General features: G+C 40.0%; 1 protein-coding gene across 3 annotated transcripts in view; it reads right to left on the reverse strand.

Annotated features, from left to right (window-relative positions):
* The window catches only part of znf148 (zinc finger protein 148), a 64,135-nt gene that overhangs the window by 24,918 nt on the left and 16,245 nt on the right, over positions 1-22,972 (reverse strand). For 2 of the 3 annotated variants that reach the window (XM_048534335.2, XM_048534336.2), the window contains exons 2-8: positions 20,449-20,557; positions 19,262-19,387; positions 15,271-15,621; positions 8,433-8,558; positions 5,632-5,755; positions 4,193-4,276; positions 699-817 (exon numbers count right to left, since the gene is read on the reverse strand). In XM_048534335.2, the coding sequence (XP_048390292.1) occupies positions 699-817; positions 4,193-4,276; positions 5,632-5,755; positions 8,433-8,558; positions 15,271-15,597 (780 nt within the window). In that variant the 5' untranslated portion in view covers positions 15,598-15,621; positions 19,262-19,387; positions 20,449-20,557. The remainder of the gene's footprint in view (positions 1-698; positions 818-4,192; positions 4,277-5,631; positions 5,756-8,432; positions 8,559-15,270; positions 15,622-19,261; positions 19,388-20,448; positions 20,558-22,972) is intronic. The other variant, XM_048534337.2, reaches the window with a different exon arrangement.

Here is a 22,972-nt window from a genome sequence, read left to right on the forward strand (position 1 = left end):
GGGTAACTCAATTCAAAACGTTAACCCCAATTTCTCTTCACAGATGCTGCCAAACCTGCTGAGGTTTTCCAGCAATTTCGTTTTTGTTTCAGATCGCGATGGTACTTATTCCTTAAATTGGGTTACTTTCTTTTTTAAAAATACGGTCCCTCATTTCAGACTCCTTGTCTTTTGTTTCTGCTTCCATTTTCCTGACCAACGCTTTTGAGTTTTTAAACATTTCTATCGTTAAAACGATGCAGATCGTGGAATCCAATGAAAAAGTCTCAATTACTTAATTAAACACACTCCCTCTCTCATACATGACCTCTGACGCGCGCGCACACACACACGCCACTGAAGTTTTTTTTCATATCTGTACGTCCTATGACTCGGCAATTTTTTCATTCTAAGTGGTAGGCAAGCTAATAAAAAGCTATTCAATCTGCACTGTACTCTAACTTAAGTTACAACGTTGTTCCTAAAGTACATGTGATATTCCTTCAAAAATAGGCAGAGTGAAGTGAAATTTCTAAATATTTGAAATTGGGGAAAAAAAATCTGAGGCCATAAAGAAAGCACAGGGAGATAGAAATAATGGCTGCCTCAGAACACCAGTGTAGGTATGATAGCTTAATAGCCACGTTTTGTGCTGTAAAATTCTATAATGAATCTGGGTATCACATATTTGAAAACAAGTACTTCAAGTTAATTCTTACCTGGTGGCAATATTCACATTGATATGGTTTCTCTCCACTGTGAGTGCGCTTATGCCTCTCCATATGATATTTCTGTATGAACCTCATGTCACATTCATCACATTGAAATGGTTTTTCACCTGAAAACACCATTCCCAAATGGTTAGAAGTTGGTCATTTATTAATCTACTTTTACATTACTAATATCCTCATTATTTTTGGATAAGACAACCATACTCCAAGATGCAAGCCAATAACCACACTGATTTTGAAAAAAAAATGCATGTTTTTTGAACTATTTTTCAAACTGGAGCCCTCTTTTTTTCCATCAAAATGATTAATCCATTTTGAGAAACACTAAAGTTCAACTGATGCCCAGTGTCCTTTTGGACATCACTCAACTGGCCTCTTTTAAATGTGAGCCAAGAAAACAAGCATTAGCAAGGTAACTGGAGGCAACAGACCTAAGTTGGATCTTCTGTTCGCTTGCTTGGTATTGACTAACTAATACACTAAGTGACTTGTTGAAATTACTGTTGAGACTCAGTACAATAAATATACACATGTATTCATTGTGCTATCCTAACTAAAATTAAGTTTCTTTCAAAACTTGAACTGCATGAGAGAAGGTTAGCTAAAATGCCAGCTAGAATCTGCACCTGCCAAATAAGGACTTTATCTATCTAAACGGGCATCAAAAAATTCCTACATAGAGAATAAACTGTTACACTGTCAAATAAATGCAGATGTAGAAACAAACAGAATAAAATTTGTGGAACATTGTTGTGTGTAAATTGGCCATCATATTTATCTGCAAACAAATAAACTACACTTCAAATGTAAATTTTTGGTATGGAGCTCTCTTATCCCGCATGCACCAATTGCAACTGAGGTATGCATATGAGATTAATTACTAGCTGATGTTTTGGAAATACTATCAGAACGATTAAATTCAGCAGCACATGTTCTGCATAGCTTTATATACTGATGTTACTTATTGAGCAGGTGTCATTGACACAGTGATTCACTGGTTATATGCAAAAGAATGATGTTAAATTCTATTTCTCTGCCTTCTGGATGCCCATTTTAAGCTTCAGTTACCAGACCATTTACAATTCTTGGATGAAGCATAACTTCCTCAGATTAAATACTGGGAAGACTAAAGGTAGTGAGTATTTTCCCTCCCTAACTTATGACTCACTTAACCAAATATTCACAACGCAGAGTGCAGTTTCTGACCCCGTATCTCCAGTCAGAAAGGCTGCTCATTATACTGCAACAATATTTCAAATCATTATCATTTATATCTCGGCACCTTTATCAATTAAATGGAGTCATAAAGCCATACCACATAGCAACAGGCTCTGCTCATTATCTTTGTATGTAGGAAATCATGTCTCACAAATTTAACTGCATTTTTTGAAGACGTGACCAGGAAGTTAGATGAAGGTAGAGTGACAGACACTGTCAACATGGCAAGGTTTTCAACAAGGTTCTGCATGGTAGACTGGGTAGTAAGGTTAAATCACATGGGATCCAGGGACAGCTAGCCAATTGGATATAAAATTGGCTTGACAAAAGGAAACAGAGGGAGTGGTAGAGGGTTGTTATTCAGACTGGAGGTGTGCTGCAAGGATCAGCGCTGGGTCCACAGTTGTTCATCATTCACATAAACAATTTGGATGAGAATACAGGAGGCATAGTAATAAGTTTGCAGATGACACAAAAATTGGTGGTATGGTGGATAGTGAAGAAGGTTATCTAAGGGTACAAGAGGATCTTGACCAGTGGACTGAGGAATTGCAGACGGAGCTTATTTTGGAATAACACAAGGTATTGCATTTCAGCAAGACAAACCAAGGCAAGACTTACTGGTAGGGCCCTGGGAAATGTTGGCGAACATAGAGACCTGGAGGTGAACAATTCCTTGAAAGTGGTGTCACAAGTAGACAGAGTGGTGAAGAAGGCATTTAGCATATTCATCTCCAACAATCAGTGGTCCGAGTGCAGGAGTTGTGACATCATGTTACAGGTGTACAAGACAGTGGTAAGGCCATGTTTGGAGTAATGCGTACAACTCTAGTCACCCTCCCATAGGAAGGATGTTATTAAACTGGAAAGGGTACAAAAAAGATTTATAAGGATGTTACTGAGACTGGATGGTTTGAGTTATAAGAAGAGGCTGGATCGTTTGGGACTTCTTTTCCTGAAGCACGTGAGGCTGAGGGAAGATCTTAAAATCATTAGAGACATAGACAATACCAAAGGTTTTTTCTCCAGGGTGGACGCTGGCAAAACCAGCAGGCATAAGTTTAAGGTGAGAGGGGAGAGATTTAAAACTGACCTGAGGGGCAACTTTTTCACACAGAGGATTGTGTGTGCGCGTGTTTGTGTGCGCGTAAGTGTAACAAGCTGCCAGAGGAAGTGGTAAATGAGAGTACAATTACAATATTTAAGATAGATTTGGGCAGGTACATCAACATGAAAGGTTTAGAGGGATATGGGCCAAAGGCAAGCAAGCAGGAACAACTTCAGTTAAGGAATCCTGGATGGCATAGATGAGTTGGACTAAAAGGTTTGATTCCATGCTGTATCTCTCCATGCCTCTGCCACCTCAGAACTTGGCTACTTCAAAATATTGCCCCTTTATTGACTAGCACTCTTACATTTCACTTCATTCAATACATTATTGCTCCACCCTCTATCCACACAAGCTCCCATGCACCATTATTGTATTATTCCTACATTCAAGTCCCAAAAGAACTTTTGTTTTCTTTTCTTTGCAAACTCTTCCCAGTGTTAGCCAGTCATCTACCCCTAAAAGTTTTCTAATTCCAGTCATTTTACAGATCTTCCTTACTCTTCATCCCGGCATTCACGGCGTCTTCACAACTCTAATTCCTTCCCTAAACAATTCCTCCTCTGTGTCACTACTTTCAGAATCTCCTTTCAATCCACTTTAAAATTACTCTTCATATCGTCTTCAAAAGTTCAGCGTCAACTGTTTCCTCACGTCCCTATGAAGGGCTTTGGAACATCTTACTATCACTGAAGACATTAAGCTGCCAATCTGAGCAATGCACATGTAGCAAAAGCACCAGTGACTTGAGCAATACCAAAAAAATCTATACCATTGCTCATGATTAGACCAGAATTTAAGGCAATGGGTAACGGTGGAGTTTACAGTGCTACCACTATTTTTAAAGAACATTCAAAGGGCAACAGAAAGTAAACAAGGAGAATGGGCAGGAGTGCTTCTCTGTGAACTGTTAAACAGCGTCAAAAATAACTTAATCTTGAAGTTTAATTTCTATGTTTACAACAGCAATTACTCGACTGACTTTGTTTTTTGAAGGACAAGGAAAAGCAGCACAAATGGAAATCATGAAGTATCACTTCGGACATTTTTTGTAAACATACACAAGAATTCAGGAGTCAACACCAAGACATACCTCTGAACTAAATATGCTGCATCTTCAATCTGCATTAGACAGACTGAATTCAATCATACTTACCGGTATGAATTTTCTCATGTCTCTGCAGCAAATATTTTTGAATGAACCGCATGCTACACTGGCTGCACTGATATGGCTTTTCACCTTCCAACAAAAAGAAAACAGTTTCAAATTGTAGCAGAATACCATTTCCATAGAATAAAACCCCTTAAAATAGAACAGAAGATGCCAAAATCCAACGTAACATAAAGTCTAATTTAATCAGGTATTGAAAGTACTGGCTAAAATCAAATGTGGATATACAGTATAATTCATAAAGCACAAGTTGCAGATTTACCAATTCTATTATACAGAGAGGCAAACAAGTTTCCAAAACATTGTATGTCCAATATTTTGCTTTTCTGCAGTGTAATATATGTACGTTATAAGTTACAGATTAATATTAGCATGAGAATTCAGATATGGCATCAAAACAATAGAAATTTGTAAACAGCTTGGTATAAAACAATTAGCTGCTCACTACAGGCAGAAAAAAAAAACTATAAATGGTATTTAGATTGAATTAAATTTAATAATATTTGCATTCAAAACAGTTATTATTGATTCTTCACCTTAATGTAACAATATGACATTAAATGTTTTAACTTCTTAAATGTCAGGTCTAATGTTATGGTCTAATTTGTGACACTGAGCTACATATATTAGGGCAGATAGCCAAAATCGTAACCAAAAGTCAAGTTTTAAGAAATGTCTTAAGAGATGGAAAGACAGATTGATAACTGAGCAGATGACACAAAAGCAGCAACAGTGATGGTATGAAAATATGGTCAAATAATTAACATGGGAATCAAATATGAGATCAAGTTTGCATGCAATGTGGTTCAGTCTCAATCAGTGACAAGAAAGGGATGATGAGGGAACAAAGTTTGTGGTGGAAACCGAAGATAATAATTTAGATCTTTTTAATATTTTGCTGGAGGAAATCTCTGTGCGTCCAGTAATAGACGTTGACCAGCAGTCTGACAATTTTGAGACATTGGATGGATGGTAGTGGTAAGATAAAGCCAGCTAACATCAGCACACGTGAAAACAAAAGCCTTGTCTTCTGGTGATGTCACTGTGTAGGGACACATTAATGAAAAACAGGGGGGAACCAAACAGAGATCTTTTGAAGACATGGCATTGAGAATTAGAAACTCAAGAATGGAACCAAGCAATGCAGACCAACCCAGCCATCAGCTGTGAAGACACTGCAAGCAAATAATGGGCTTAATCTTGTCAATAGCTACCCAGGGTGAGAAGGATAAGGAGAGTTAGTTTACATTTCTCACAGTTATTTGGGATATCATTTAAGCGTTCATTTAAAAGATTTACATTCCATTGACTGCCTGCTGCCTTGAATCATGTATTGAATTCTTGTCAGTATAATTCAATGAAGTTTTGTACATTTTGAAAATAGGATCTAATGAACAGCTTTATATGCAACACACCAGATATACCTGTATGGATGAAAACGTGTCTTTGTAAGTGGTAATTGGTACGAAAGGCAGCATTACAATGCTCACAGATATGAGATTTCAGGCATTTTAGCCCAAGTGATCCATCTTCATTTATTGTTAAAATCTGAAGGAAAAATAATGCGGAAATCCAAGTTTCAGTCTGAGTCCAACGCATTAGTTAAGTTATCAAGCTATTTATTTTATGATAAACAACAGATATGGAGCTAAAATTCAATGTCAAAATTAAACTGACTGGAACTAAACTTTGCCAGACTCTCTTTTCGAACAGACATTATGGGAAACTAGGGCAACTGCTGCTACAATTAGACAAGTGGCAAAGAAAATACATCATTAAGTAACACAGGCCAAAGGAAATAATCTATTGAAACTTCAAATCATCACAATTTTATACATTATTATTCTTTTACAAATTTTTAACCTATTTTTCCCTCCAGCTCTGCTTAAGGTACGTAGGAAATGTGGGTGTTTTGCCCACAGATGTCAGCAGCTCTTCATTCCTCAAGCAGGACTTTACCCATCAGATCAATCCACAAGTGCACGTCTTCATGGCACCATAGAGAAAAACGGGAGGTCCAATCTTCTTACTCAATGTTGACACATGCAAATTTCAGCACATGAAACCTGAAAAATGACCAGGAGTTGGAACCCTTGCTTAGTTCTTTTGCTTCCTCACAAGAGTGCTGTAACACCTCACAGCTCGCATCTTCGTCATGGGTATTCTCAGTGGGAACTTGCTCATTACCTATACACCATCTCACAGAAAAAATCTTTCAAAGCTTGCTAAATCAAAAAAGATTTTACTATGAAATTCTCTTTTCATTCTTCCCTAGCTTCTTCTCTCATCTCACTGTTGCATTTCAGTATTTTTACATAAAGTGTCAAATTGGATTCAATGTCAGCATACAGTCTCCTGGAGATTCATTACAAAAAACAATGCCTCAGTGAATGAAGTGAGATCCAGAGTCAAAGAGAAATCACAGGGCACTCTAGTTCAGTTAAATGGAGTACCATAAGGAAAAATATCATTTGCGTTTCTTGTGGCAAGTAAGCACAAGAGTATTAATCTGAATGCTCAAGCTGCAAATATACAAATTAGCTCAAGTATGTAGAAAAGTCGAATAATGTTCAGTACAAGTCAATATAGTGTGGAGCTGGAGGAACACAGCAGGTCAGACAGCATCAGTCCTGGCCCAAAACATCAACTCTCCTGCTCATCTGATGCAGCCTGACCTGCTGCATTCCTCCAGCTTCACACCGTATGGACTCTGACTCCAGCATCAGCAGTTCTCACTGTCTCTAATATTCAGCACAAACCATGTTTACACCAAGAAAATCGACTCTAGTTTATCCACTTAACTGAAGTTACTCATCTTCGGAACCATTCTCATAAATCTTTTCTATGATGGCTCCACGCCTTTACTAAAAAGGGGCACTAGAATTAGACACAATACTCCAATTGAGTTCAAACTTCAAAACTAGAGACAGAAATTTAGAAGGTGAGAGTGTTTTGTGGGAAAATGTGAAGTTGTTCACTTTGGCAAAAAAAACTACATAATCAGATTATTACTTACATAGAGATAGTGTGAAGAATGCGACAAAACAGAAGTACTGAGATGGCTGTGCACTTGAATCACAATGATTGCGCACACGAGTGTAGCAAGTAATTAGAAGGCACATTGTAAACTGACCTTTATTGCAACAGGGATACAGTATAAAAATAGGGAAATTCTGGTCTCCTCAAAGAAGAACATACTTTCATTGGAAGCTGTTCCGAGAAGGTTCATTAGACTGGGATAGTAGGAGCTGCCGATGCTGGAGAATCTGAGATAACACGGTGTGAGGCGGGATGAACACAGCAGGCCAAGCAGCATCAGAGGTGCAGGAAAGCTTGACGTTTCAGGTCAGGATCCTTCTTCAGGTTCATTAGACTGACTACTGGTACGAAAGGATTATTTTATGATGAAAGTTTGAGCAAGTTGGGCTCTTGCTCATTGCAGTTTAAACGAATGAGAGGTTCATTTTACTGAAATGTATAAACAGTGGAGAGGCTTGATAAGGCTGATGCTGAAAGGATGCTTCTCCTCATGGGGTAAACTAGAACTTGGAAGCACATTTAAAATTGGGGATGAGGAGGAAGTTCTTCTCTCAGCAGTTGTTGGCTTTAGAATTCTCTTCACAGACACCAGTAAAGGTTGAATCATTGAATATATTCAAGGCTAAGTTACAGATTAATCATTGACTAAGGAATCGATGTTATAGGAGACAGATGGCAAAAGTGACATTAGTGCCACAATGAGTGAACAGTGATCTTACTGAATAGTGAAACAGATTCAATGAGCTGCATGATCTAGTCCTATTCATATGTTTTATAATTATTGATATAGTGGGTCCTTGATTTAGAAACGTCATCTAACGAATGCTCGTTGTTATGAATGCAATCTTACACAGGTGTGTATTTTTAAAAATTTGACATATGAGCATTTCCTGTTCTTACAAATGGCTGTTTTATATTGTCCTGCTTTGTGCTCCAACTTGCAAACGGACTCAGAAACAGAACCCATTCACAACCTGGTGACTACCTATATATTTCAAGAATAGCAGAGGTCCTCGTACTGACCCTGGGGATCTATCACTTTCCACACTGAAAAACAAAAGCAGAAATGATTGCAAACAACCTCACAAGCCAAGGTGTTCCTGAGCTATGCATATTACCCCCTTGTCTATAGTTGTGAAAACCAGCTTGAAAACATGTATTCTTTATAAGTTGCACTATCATTTACCTTGGAAGGAGAACGTTGTTTCCGTTTCTTCTTCTTTTGCAAATCGATTGGTTCTTTTTGTTGCCCTTTATCTTTCTTCAGTTGTCCAGCTTCTTCAGCATATTGGATTTCCTGTTTGACATTTACCTTTAAAATGAAACAGTGGTTCCGAAATTAAGTTGTACTTAACTATCTCAGAAAATTGCGCCACCACAGCATTGCATAAATGAAAGCTACTGTATCAAATGCCATCTGCTATTGAAAACATGGAAAGATACTGTAAGATTGAGGGAATTATACAGTTTGACAACTTTTAACTGAAGCGATAACTAAGAATTACATTCGAAAGTAGGATAGCAATTGTTGGCTACGCATCTACTTAACTCCACAATTCTAGAGTGGACAAAATGATACCAAAGGATTTGACCAAAGTAAATGACGGCACATACTACTGTATCAAAGTTACAAGGAACATCTGAAATGATACATGTTGGGAAATGCTGAAAAAGAATCCAAATAAACCCAATGAAAGGTGGACTCCAGAAATGCGATATCTGTAATGAGAAAATATAGATGAACCGATATACTTTTTTTAAAAAACTACTTTTACACTTTTGTTTCTAATTTCCAGCACCCCTTGTTTTTCCTTTATATTTTACTCATACTGTAGCATCGAATTCCATCTAACATAATTGAAAATGCCTTGTATTCATGCGAAACTGAACCCAACATGCTTTTTCTCCTTCACAAACAAGCCCAGGCTGCCATTAATGCAAACTATTTATACTCAACATATCCATGTAATTTTTGGTTGAGGCTTTTTCCTTAAAATAACTGGTCTGCGAGACAATTCAATTGAATTGGTGTCTGTACTTTGTTCCGTGAATCAGATACAATGCCAAGTAAATGCATTTTTTGTGCATCTCTGTTCTAATCTACAAGAATGGTACCAGGAATGAAAACCCTCTGATGAGGTTGAATTGAAGAAGTTGAGGCTGTTCTTCTTCGAAGAAAAGGACGATTATGGGGAGATTTGATAGAGGCTTTCAAAATCATGCGCCAGCTGGATACAGTAAATAGGAAGAAACTGTTTGAACTTGTGAAAGAAAAAAAAAAGAATGCGAGGGCATATGTTTAAAGTGATGGGCAAACAAAGCAATGATGACAACGAAAAACTTTTTGACACACAGGCAATGGAATGCACTGCCTGGAGCTGCGATGGAGGCAGGGTTCACTGAGGCACTGGATGCATATTTAGTGAGAAATGGTGCATAAGGATATGGGGTAAAAGCAGGAGATTGGCACAATGTAATGGAACTGGTGCTGTCACGATGAGCCAAATGGCCTCCTTTTGTTCCATAACAATTCAATCATGGAATGGTAAAGAAGGAGCATGGCATACTTGCCCTTATTGGATGAGGAATTGGGCGCAAGAGTCAGGATATAATGTTGCAGCTTTATAAGACTTTGGTTCGACCACACTGACAGCACTGCATTCAATTCTGGTCACCATATTACAGGAAAGATGTCGAGGCTTTGGAGAGGGTACGAAAGGGTTACCAAGATGCCGCCTGGATTAGAAGGTATGAGCTCTAAGGAGAGGCAAGAAACTCAGGTTGTTTTCTCTGGAGCAGCGGAGGCTGAGGGGACTCTTGACAGAAGTGTATAAAATTATGAGATCCATAGTTAAGGTTGGCAGTCAAAAATTTTTTCAGAGTTGGAATGCCTGATATTAGGGGATACACATTTAAGGTGAAGGAGAAAGTTCAAAGGAGATGTGAGGGGCAAGTGTTTTTCTTTACACGGACAGTGGAAGGAGTCTGGAACATGCTGCCAGGGATGGTGGCAGAGGCAGATACGATAGGGGCATTTAAGGGACTTTAAGATAAGCACATAAATATGCAGGACTGGAGGGATATGGATCAAAGACAGGTAGAAGGGATTATTTTGATTTGGCATCATGTTTGGTACAACATTATGTCCCTGTGCTGTGCTATTCTATGTTTTCATCCAGAGATTTGGTGACTGTTAAAGATGAAAACAAACTAATTGTAGCGTCAAGTGTTCATCAGTATGGATAAAAGGGAATTTTGGTTGTAGCATGTCGAAACAAAACCTTCCTGGGATCCTTATGGTAGTAAGGTACTCAGCACAACTCAATTAAAGAATGACTCATTTGTCATTGTCACATCACTCTAAATTGCAGACATTATTAGAAAACCTGCCGTTGTGGATTATGGCAAGCATTTGCACAGTGACACTTTGGGCTTTTTTGAAAAACAGTAGCCAGTAGTTTATGCTAATTCAATGACTATTATCTTCATCTGCAGCTGTCCTAATGGTCCCCTCACTGGCCTCCCATCTTCAATACACGATAGGTTTTAAGCACATTCAAAGCACTGCTGCCCACAAACTAAACATATCACTGATCTACCTTCATTCTCAGATTTAAAATTCACATCATCTTGGTCAAACAACTCTGCAGCGTCCTTCAACTCTCCAGGTTTTCATGATTTCTGCACCTGTGCACTTCAAGCATTTAGCTGCCTGGGTCCTAAACTCAAAAAACTGTCTCTTTAAACCTTGCTCTTCCTTTAACCTTAAACCTACCTCTTACATATTATTTGTTATCTGCCTTATTATCTCTTATTTTGGCTCGTTTTCAATTTTTATCAGATTATATTCCTGTGAAGCAAAAAGGGGAGGTTTTCTACAGAACTGTAGAAGTGTTAAGTTGATGCTAATCTGGTCTCAAACTGACAGGCTATTCATGGGCAAGAAATCACTGGTTTCCTTTTGTTTTAAATTCGTGAGGAGTGCAGAGACTGATCTCGCAACACTGGGACGGATATTACTTGCTACAGACCAGTGTATTTTCGGTGGGGAGGCACATAAAATAAAAAGAATAGGTGTGCATCCCACTACCAAAGCCCAAGCTCACCCCCAGAGTAGGGTGGGCACAAGCCAAATCAGCAACCCACCCACCATAAATAAATAAGGATTAACTCAGCAGGTTATAAGTTCAACTGATCATAACATTACTCTGCACACACCATAACACAACTGGTATGAGCAGATAGCTGGGAAGGGAGAACTTTTTATAAAAAAATGTGAGGAGAAGTGGGTAAATTGTTCAGAAAGTAACTTTTACATAATGGGAGCACCACCCAGATGATAGCAGCCATGCTTCCTTCCTTCCCACATGGAACTTGAAATCCATTATATTACTTCCCCTTAGGTTTCCAAAGATTCCCCACTTAATGTTCCATACTTACCTGGGCCTAGGGATCGATTGAGGCCTTCATCCTCAGACTGGACGTAGGATCAGCAGCACCCATGATGATGCTCTGGTACTGTCAGCACTTCAGGAGCTGCTGGCCAATCAGGTCGGGTGGGAGTTTCAGACAATGGGATATCCTTCTATTGAAGGCCAAGTTCCACAATCCCCTAAAATAGCTTGCCACAGCTTGCTGTAATTGTGGGACAGGCTTGCTGAGATCTGTCAACAGTCTGTGACTTTCCATTTGCTCCCCTTCAGCTCCATAATTTCCTGTCCATTATGTCATACTGGGACAGCAGTTACAAAATATACAACCTCATGTGTAGAACTTCACACACAGTGTATTGAGCACCATTCTGTCATTCAAGTACGTAACTGCTGTCACAACTCTGTCACCTAGCTTGACTGCATATCTCTTAATACTATGACCTAACAGTAAAGAATGTACATGCATCAGACGCCATTCACAGAAGTTGACTAGCCTAGTAACTGGAATGAAAACAGAAGTAATTGGGGAAACTCAGCAGGCCTGGTAGTATCTGTGGAGCGAAGGCAGAGTCAATGTTTTGGGTCCTGCAACCCTTCTGAGGGTCAATCGACCCCAAAACATTTGTTCCGCTGAGTTCCTCCAGTTATTTCTGTTCTTGGTACAGATTTCCAGCATTAGCAGTTCTTTGTTGTTTATAAACTATAATGGTGGGTTGTCTAATGAAGAACTGTTAGTCAGGCCAGGCTTGTATATGAATGTTACAAAAATAAAAAGATGACTTGACAGAAACAAAATATTGAGGAGTCTTGACAGAACAGATATGAAAAGGAGACGATAACAAGGTGTGGAGCTGGACGAACACAGCACGCCAAGCAGCATCAGAGGAGCAGGAAAGCCTAGACCCTGCTTCAGAAATGGGGGAAGGGAAGGGGGTTCAGAAGTAAATAGGGAGACGGGGGAGGTGGACAGAAGATGAATACGGGAGAAGATAGGTGGAGAGGGGGCAGACAGGTCAAAGAAGCTGGGATGGAGCCAGTAAAGGTGAGTGTAGGTGGGGAGTTAGGGAGGGGATAGGTCAGTCCAGGGAGGATGGATAAGTTAAGGGGGCAGGATGAGGCTAGTAGGTAGGAGATGGAGGGGATAGGTGAGAGGAAGGACAGGTTAGGGAGGCAGGGATAAGCTGGGCTGGTTTTGGGATGCGGTAGGGGGAGGGGAGAGTTTGAAGCTTGTGAAGTCCACATTGATACCATTGGGCTGCAGGGTTCCCAAGTGGAATATGGGTTGCTGTTTCTGCAACCTTCGGGTGGCATCGTTGTGGCACTGCAGGAGGCCCAGGATGGACATGTCGTTTGAGGAATGGGAGGGGGAGTTGAAATGGTTCGCAACCAAGGGTGCAGTTGTTTATTGCGAACCAAACGCAGGTGTTTCCGCAAAGCAGTCCCCAAGCCACTGCTTGGTTTCCCCAATGTAGAGGACGCCACACCGGGTACAGCGGATGTAGTATACCGCATTAGCAGATGTGCAGGTGAATATCTGCTTGATATGGAAAGTCTTCTTGGGGCCTGGGATGTAGGTGAGGTGAGATGAAAAGAGGCAGGTATAGCATTTCCTGCAGTTGCATCTAGAACACCCAGAATATACCTCCTCCCACCCACCTTCCTTTGCTTCCGCTGCATCTCCCAGATGAGGCATTCCACTCTTGAACATTTCACATGTCCTCGTTTTTCAAGGACCGCAAACCCCCACCCCCCACCACCACCACCCCCCCACCCCTGAAAACCCTCGACTGCGTCTCCTGCTTTTCCCACAACTCATCCCTCCCACCCCCGACCCGCAATAATAACCAAAACAGAAATCCCCTCAACCTCACGTACCACCCCACCAACTTCCGGATCCAACGCATCATCCTCTGCCACTTCCGCCATCTGCAATCTGACCCCACCGCCAATGACATTTTTCCTTCTCCAGCCTTATCTGCTTTTTGGGGGGGACCCCTCTCTCTGTGAGTCCCTTGTCTGCTGCACACTCCTCACCAGCCCCACTATACCCAGCACTTTTCCCTGCCACCACCAGAAGTGCTACAACAGCCCCTACGCCACCTCCCCACCTCAACCATATCCCAGACCCCAAGAAGATACTCCACAGCAAGCAGATATTCACCTGCACATTTGCTAATGTGGTTTACTGTATCCACTGTTCCCGTTGTGGCCTCCTCTACATTGGGGAAACCAAGCGGAGGCTCGGGGACCGCTTTGCGAAACACCTACGCTTGGTTCCCACTAAACAACTGTACCCTCCCAGTCGCGAACCATTTCAACTCCCCCTCCCATTCCTCCCGCAGTGCCACAACGATGCCAGCCGAAGGGTGCAGGACCAGCACCTCATATTCCGCTTGGGAACCCTGCAGCCCAATGGTATCAATGTGGACTTCACAAGCTTCAAAATCTCCCCTCCCTCTACCGCATCCCAAAACCAGCCCAGCTTGTCCCCGCCTCCCTAAACTGTAATTCCTCTCACCTATCCCCTCCATCTCCTACCTACTAGCCTCATCCCGCCCCCTTGACCTATCTGTCCTCCCTCGACTGACCTATCCCCTCCCTAACTCCCCACTTACACTCACCTTTACTGGCTCCAGCCCCAGCTCTTTGACCTGTCTCCTCTCTACCTATCTTCTCCTCTATCCATCTTCTATCCGCCTCCCCCTCTCTCACTATTTATTATAGAACCCCTTCCCTCTCCCCCATTTCTGAAGGAGGGTCTAGGCACGAAACATTAGCCTTCCTGCTCCTCTGATGCTGCTTGGCCTGCTGTGTTCTTCCAGCCTTACACCTTGTTATCTCAGATTCTCCAGCATCTGCAGTTCCTACTATCTCAGATATGAAAAGAATGTTTCTTCTTGTGGGAGAGCCTCGAACTACGGGTCATTTGTTTTGAAACAAGAGTACACTTAAGATTGAAACAAGAAGAAATAAAATTATTTCTCAGAGGATTGTCTTTGGAACTCTCTTCCTCAAACATGAAAGCAGAGCTTTTGTATATTTTTGAGGTAGAGAGACACAAATTCTCGATAAGGAAGAGGGTGAACAATTCCTAGCAGTGAATGAGAATGTGAGTAATTAGATCTGCCATCTTGAATGAAAGAGGAAGCTCGAGGGTTCAGTGGCCTACCCCTCACTCACTTGTTGAGAATGTTACAACAGAATATTAAATGACACTTAAAGGTTAACTCTAAAAGCCAGTGTACCATGACATTAAATCCTTCACTTTTAGAGACAGTAAAGCCTCCAGTCTAATTGCAGTTTTTAATTATATTTAATACTATACTTTAGAAAGAATACCAAATAAATAATGTTGTTATTTCTAAAACTTGCCAAGAAACATAACATAAGCAAAATTTTATTGTCCTCTTCCAGGTCACAGGATCAGGAGACCAGACAGTCTTTTCCTGTTCATCTTTTGTATGCTCATGCCCAAATAAAGCAGAGTTTAAAACCACTGATAAAATTCTTGCCACCATTAAGAATGCATTGTTGCCAAACCACATTCCCTTATGTGGAAAAGGGATGGTTAAATAAATTGGCACCACTTACATTTAGTTCATACGATAACTCTTGAGGGAGCCTTTCATGTCCATCATTCTCATCATCATCATTTTTAACCGTTTCCTCGTGGATCATTAGCTCATCATGTGAGATAAGCTCCTCCTGTGGGAGGGCACTTTCCTGCAGACCAGTTTCTTGTTGGAGAATTTCTTCATGAGAGATTTCTCTCTCTTCTAATACAGTTTCCTGTGCTCCTACATGTACAGAGGGTTGATCAGGGACCCCTCCCACCACGACCAGCGGTCTGGAAGTCTGCATTTCATTTATACTGCCACATTTAAGGAAAATACGATCGAGCTTGTCTTCAATATTCATTCTTCAACAGAATTATTTTAAAATCTGGAAGACAATATATTTTGATAACTCATTAGCAACAATATAAAATTAATCATAATCATTATATATTACATAAAAGGCAAACTGAATAGTTACAGCAGGGTAACTCATAATTGCTTTCCACCGCATTTCTTACTTCCTGATTTGACAATAATCATTAAGAATGGTGTATATCAGTGACTTATTACATTCAGCATTCAATGATTTGTAAAATGATCCACAATTGAATGCAAAATACAATCAAGACATTTCTACAAACACTTAGTTGACCACTCTCTTTCAGTACTGCCGCCAGCAGTCTACAGATTTAGAAGATCACTTGTCTTCCATTCTCAAACTACAACCTACTGTTCTCTTAAAAGGTCTTCAAACTTATCATTCTAATTCAGTTCTTCACGTTTTCCATAAATGCCAGCACAAGACCATCCAGCTTTTTTCCACTGTGCCAATCACATGGAAAATATTTCACCTGAAATCATTAACAATACTCAGCAGCTATCAATAAGTTGCAGTTTTCCTTGATTTTCTATGATCTTCAAAACTATTGACTTCTCTGACATCAACTGCAGTTGTTCCATAGTCCAGCTCAATCCTAAATCACTTCATCTCCTCCAGTGGGAGGAATCGTCACTCCCAGAATGTCCTAATAATCTCTCCAAAGTCCACTATAATTCCATTTGTATACAGACCCTCAACAAAAATTAGCCATTGTACACTACCATAACAAGTATATAAATTGCTTTTCATGTCAAGTTTTCTATAATCCAGAACCTGCAACATCAGAAATATCATATCTATCCTCTCTGCCCATCTGATAATTTCAGTTGTTTGCACAGACTGAACGTTGAGGCATGTCCAATTCCACTTCCTGACAATCTAGTCTCATCATGCAACACTAAAATTCTTATCTTTGGTCATTTGAATAGTTCAGAATGGAGGAATTCCAAAGGCCACTTTCCCTTGTTATATTTGATCGCCAAAACTCAAATTTGTTGGCAAAAATATTTCTAGTTTCTTCATGAAATTAAGTAGCTTTTCTTGTTTGTGTAAATTACTAAAAAATGCATGCCTTTTCAATTTTCCTTTGCTGTCTTTTAAGGTGGAATTTCTTCAATGCCCACTTCACACACATTGCAAGATGATTGAATATTAATTCAAATTATTCTGGGACGCTACAGAACATGTCCTTCCCTGTGCAAAGAACCAAAATGCTCATCTGACCTCAACTACCTTCATTCATTTTCTACTCTCCTCAACAGAGAAACATTTAAAATCTACTTCCTCCTTGATACCTCAACAAGCAATACCAGATCTACGTGTTATCCTATACCCTGCTCTAACCATAGCTTACTGTGCTTCCCTTTTCCACTCCACTCCATCACTAAATCAAGATACCTGAGGTATTGTTGATAGTTCATGCTCTAGATGGATCAGTTATCTTGATACAACTTCCTGGGCTTTCTTGAGCACATATTTGTCAACTGTGGATGCCAGTTTAATAAGTTATTTGTGTTAAAGGAAGCTTTGAACTATCGTATCAGTGATAATGGGAACTGCAGATGCTGGAGAATCCAAGATAATGAAGTGTGAAGCTGGATGAACACAGCAGGCCAAGCAGCATCTCAGGAGCACAAAAGCTGACATTTTGGGCCTAGACTATTGTGCCTTGCAACTCATCATTATTCTAAGACAGCTAAATCTATTCAACTTCCTACATCTTCCATCTCTCCTCGAACTTTATCTCTCTTGGCAAATTTTTGGTCATTTCTCTGAACATTGTTTCTACTGTCTGTTCAATATTCACTATTTTCCCTTTAAAGCAGCACTAGATGCTTTGTTACATGAACACCACTAAGTAAACATAACTGCAAATCAACAGTACTGTAACCAGACAAAATGGGCCACCTACAATTCGAGTTCTCATAGGAGTCTTGGAATCCCTGCAGTGTGAAAACAGGCCCTTCATCTCAAGTTCACACCGAGCCTCAGAGCATCCCACCCAGACTTATCACCCTGTAACCACTTAATCTACACATCCCTGAACACTACGGGCAATTTATCATGGCCAATGTAAACTGCACACCTTTGGACTGAAGGAAGAAACCGGAGCACCTGGAGGAAACCCACACAGACAAGGGGTGAACGTGCAAACTCCACACAGTCACCCAAGGTTGGAATTGAACACGGATCGCTGGCGCTGTGAGGCAGCACTGCTAACTACTGAGCCATTGTGCCAACTATTTGTACATTCGTGAAGTTCAGGTACATGCATTTCATTCACACCAACTTCCAATGAATATGACTTTTATATAAATTTGTTCAGAGCAAACGTATACGAAGGGATGGTTTTAGTGTGACTATCTTACTGGCGAACAAATCGCATTTGGAATACTAAGACCTGTCACTGTCAGGAGTCGAAATAAATAGAACCTAACAGGCAACTTTAGATTAAATTTTACACATGACCTGCAAAACTCCACAGCAAGCAACCAAGCAAACTAAAACATCAAAAAAAAACTTGCACCTATTGTTCAAACTCAATTTCCATGGTAACTGTACTTAAGTAACTTTATACCTAAGATGACACCATAAGTGGAGACTTGAGAACTATTCACTGTACTTATGTGTGGACATGTGGCAATAAAGTTAATTAAATAAAATTCAATTCAATTCAATTCAATTCATCTCTGGTCCAACAGTTAACAAGTACAAAGAACAAAATTTCAATGAATAATCTGCTTGGTAAACTTTAATCTACAATTTTTTTAAAGAAAGTATTGATGAAATTACAGCATACACCTACGAGTAACTGTAATGTGAAAGCAAGTTTCACATACCTGACAATGGGAATGAAGCAAGGTGGAGAAAACCAATTTGGTGAATGCTAGAAAACTCAGCAATTCCCCATTGCTCAATGCAGCTCTAAAAAAGTCTAACGGTTAACTCTGCATCTGACCTTTTATAAGCAAGATACAAGTTTCAGTTCTCGGGTGTTCAGAATTCCACTGGCTTTCTGCACATTATGGACAGGTAGACGCAGAAGCTTGTGCTTTTCACCAGTATGGGTTATGGACTCAGAATTCTTGTAAAGCAGCAATCAGTATGCGTTTCAATCACAGCTGCTGAATTCAGAGCCCAGAATTCCTTTAAAAAGAGCCTGTGCCATCTCCAGCTCTTCATCCATGGAATCCAATAAAGACAGTCCATGCAAACACAGAAAACGCTGGAGAAACTCAGCAAGTCTGGCAGCATCTGTGGACAGAGAAACAGGGTTAACGTTTCGAGTCTGGTATGACTCTTCTTCAGAACAAGGGCTTTTCCTGGAAGAGATCCCAAAATAAGCAATGGATCTTGAACAGGGAACTTAGAATTTTTTTTAAGATTTTACACTCAATCTCCAAATCATATTTTTCTCCTTTTCTAATGTAAAGTTCTTACTCAACTATCAACTAGCACAATTAATACCGTAAGATGCCTTGATGACAATTTGACCAGAAGTACACAAAAGCAGCACAAAGAGTGTTTCAAGCATTCAAACCCGCGTAACTACTAAAACCAAACAAACATTTAGGTAGTCAGAAATTCCAAGTATCACATATATAAAACTACATTAACTGAATACAATGTTGCAGTATTTTCTCACCTTTTGCAAACAAAGTTAACACATTCTGAGATGTGTTATGTCACAAGAGGGCTCCTAAAGCATCATCAGTTTTGTAAACCACAGCCCAAATGAATTCACCGCCTTAGATCAATGATTGCACTGCAGCTAGTGAAGAAAAACATTATTTGAAAACTTACACTATTTCGCAAAGGTATTAACGCAGAAATTGAAAAATGTGCCAAATTTCCTTTTACCCATAAAAATTTGATTATACAGTTAACACGTTAAAAATATTTGTTTTTAGCAAATTGTGTGCTCAATGCAAAGTATCAGTGCTGGTGTCTCAAAGACTTTGCTTTCCATATTTGAGTACCTATTATTAGCATCCTTCCAACATAAGACAGATAAAACAGAGTCAGGATTGCTGTAAGACTACAGTGCAAAGGTGACAGTAACTTAATATCAGCTTCCTGTCAAATTACAAAACCTAACAATCTCAGAATGCAAGGGAAACAGCAGTACAAATGGCTTGGAATATAAACAGTAAAGGCGAAGAATGCTCAGCACATCAGGAAGCGTTACATTGTTTAAACTTGACACCTTTCTGTGTCGTCCCGGTGTGGTGCTATTTTGAACCTAAATTTCGCATCTTTTCACCAAAGGCAGTCTGAAACTCCAATTCTTTCCACCTCGAAGTCTTCCTCCTACCCTTTATGTCTAGCCACTTAGCCCACTGAACCATGGCATTATCTCCAAACATCCACAGTGCACTCACGTTGGCTATCCTGCCTAAAACCAGCTTCTCCCCGAGTAGCTCTCTCATCCATCATATTCCATTCCCTGATCAACTTGAATGCTACATAAAAGATGACTTTCCAATACCAAGCCTGAAAAACTTTCATTTGGTTTTAAAGCAGTTATATATGCTTTATAAAGTAACAGCCAGCTAACATTCACCCTCTAGACTCACATATGAAGAACAGCCACCTGGTCAAAGTACCTAAGGATGCCACAAGCAAGTGGAACAGCAGAAGGTCACATGTAGGGGGAAGAGGGCCAGTGGAGAATGTTGTCTACGGGTAAAGGTAACTATTATTTGTTATGAATTTTAACCTTTGAAAACATTCACATATGTATCATAAAATAATCTACTGTTCATAACTGTTAAATAAAAAGACAATTTGCTAATTCACAGAAAATATTTAATGAAACAAAATTCTGCCTACCATTCTAATGTAACGTGAGATCTCCTCCATTGCGATGATCAAAACATAGGACTCTCAGACTCAATCGGCATAATACAATAATCAGAAATCAGTAAGTTGTGCCATTCCACTGTATTCAGAAAAATATAAGAAACATTCAAATAATTTTGTTTACATTAAATAGATAGTCAACAAGCTGTTAAAAATACAAAAGCAGAACAAGATGAATAATGTAAATCGGTAATTAAACCAAAAAGGGTCTAGGCCCGAAACATCAGCTTTTGTACGCCTAAGATGCTGTTTGGCCTGCTGGGTTTGTGTTTATCCAGCTCTACACTTTTATGCTGGACATATTCAGCAGGTCAGGCAGCATCTGTGGAGAGTCTGAGTAAACTTTTCAAGTGAAATGTTGTCTCTTTTTCTCTTCACCAATGTTTCTTAATCTGCTAGGTATTTCCAACATTTCATGCTTTTATGTATGAAAGGTAAGAATGTTCTACCTCACATTGCAATTGTGTAAATTCATTACACATTAGTTCACAGTCATCTTCATTCCCCACTATTTGTTCTGACCTTTTTATATCTGAAATAACTACAGGAAGGAATAGATTGCCACACTCCTATGTTTTTCACATTGCTCAATTCATTGTTAAATTACCCTTTAGTGTCCAGGGATGAGCATGCTATGTGGATTAGCCATGGGAAATGCGAAGTTACAGGGTTAGGATGGGGAGTTGGGTCTGGATGGGATGCTGTTTGGAGAGACAGTGCAGAGTCAAGGGACCTAACGACCTCTTTCTGAACTGTAGGGATCCTATGATTATAATTATTAGATATTCAATATTTTAAAGCGGGGAAATCTGAATTTAATGAAAAACTGCTTTAATAGTGACCATGTAACCACTGGTGATTGTTGTGAAAAAAACCATCAGGTTCACTCATGTGTTTAGCTCAGGATTGAAAAAAAAAGATAAATTAAGCAATTAATAGCTCATATTCCACACTAAAGCATACAATTGCAGTTGTCAGGTCATTTTCCTGCTTTTGAAATTAATTACATCAATATTGGATCAATTGCATAAAGGAGGATACTTAGCATTTTAAGGACTACAAATAAAGTTATCTCAGGTGGAAAATGTACAGTGAGGGAAGCTGTTTGTGGTGCAAAAGGGGGATAAGTCAGGAAGTCATGAGCGTGGCTGGCAAACTCAAGTAGTGAAGGTGTATACTGGCTTAAACTGGTCAACAAGCTGAAGTTGATCTACATGAGGGGATACCATAAACACTTCCCTCTGACAAGCCTGGATTCTGACTGCTGTAGCTCCTCCATTGTGCTTAGACAGGAAGTCTGTGCCATTGATGTCAATCTGCGTCTGGAACTAGAGTTCAGTACCCAATGGCATATGAACGGTGCCAGTGACAATCATATTTCTAAGGAATGCCTCCATCATATTTGCATTCTGCACTCCAGTTGCCAACTTGGTGCTCTACTTTCACTCAACTCACCAGCCTGCTTGGGATTAATGATGGAGCAGGGCAGTGAGCTGGACGTAGGCAGCTAGGGGTTGGAAACTAGGATGGACAAATGGGGCTATGAAAATTGCAAACCCAGGATTTAAACAGTTGAAAATATTTCCTTATGTCGGTTGCATTCTCTGACACAAGAATCTGACTGCTTTGTTGGTAGCAATGAAGTCAAAGGCACACAACTGCCTGGACAGTTAATGCACCCCCTTTTCCCTACAGTTCCTCATTCAGCTACACGTTCTATCCAACTGCCCTTCAGGCAACAGCCAGGGTCCCACAGGCCACCGTGATTGACACCAAGTGCAATTCATTATAAGCAGCAAAAATTTGGGCTCCATTGCGCACACCCCTATTCCCTGAACCCACCTGTTAAAACCCACAGAGTTTTTGGCCCCTTTGGCACCTGCTCCCCCTACCTGCTGAATCCCACAGCACCATCAAGCTCAAGTCACCTGCTAGTGGAATGATTGATTGCTGCTGGGTCTAGGCTGGCATGAGGCTGAGAGGCAGAGATGGTGGTTCAGTTTTCGCTGCAGGCTACAAAGGGATTCCCCCATTCTGTAGCTCACGTTTTGGGTTCAGGGATCAGCATGAAGCATAGATGAACAAGGTCTAGCACAGCAACAACCAAAGTTTGAAATCATTTCCTTTTACAATATCAGAAATCCACCAAAGGGCAGACATTTCTCACCCTCTTTACAGTTAATGGAAACTATATTGGATAGCTATCCATTTAACAGTGCACATAAGAAATGAGATTACTCTGAATATTTAGCAATGCACTGGTGAAGACCCGTTTGACAAATAAGGCTGCTGCAGGTAAACACTAGGGAACTTATTGTTAAATTTGAAACCCAAGACAATCTCATTTCCCCTCTCACAATAAAGAAAGCTGCTGTGACAATCATGCCACATTTTATTTAAGATCCATCCACAAAAGTACTATGACCATTCATCCACCACTGAGAGCTAGCAAGATAAAAAGCTAAAATACACACCAATATTTAAAGTTACATTT

The sequence above is a fragment of the Stegostoma tigrinum genome, chromosome 7 (genome assembly GCF_030684315.1).
Source record: "Stegostoma tigrinum isolate sSteTig4 chromosome 7, sSteTig4.hap1, whole genome shotgun sequence".
Classification (NCBI taxonomy): domain Eukaryota; kingdom Metazoa; phylum Chordata; class Chondrichthyes; order Orectolobiformes; family Stegostomatidae; genus Stegostoma; species Stegostoma tigrinum.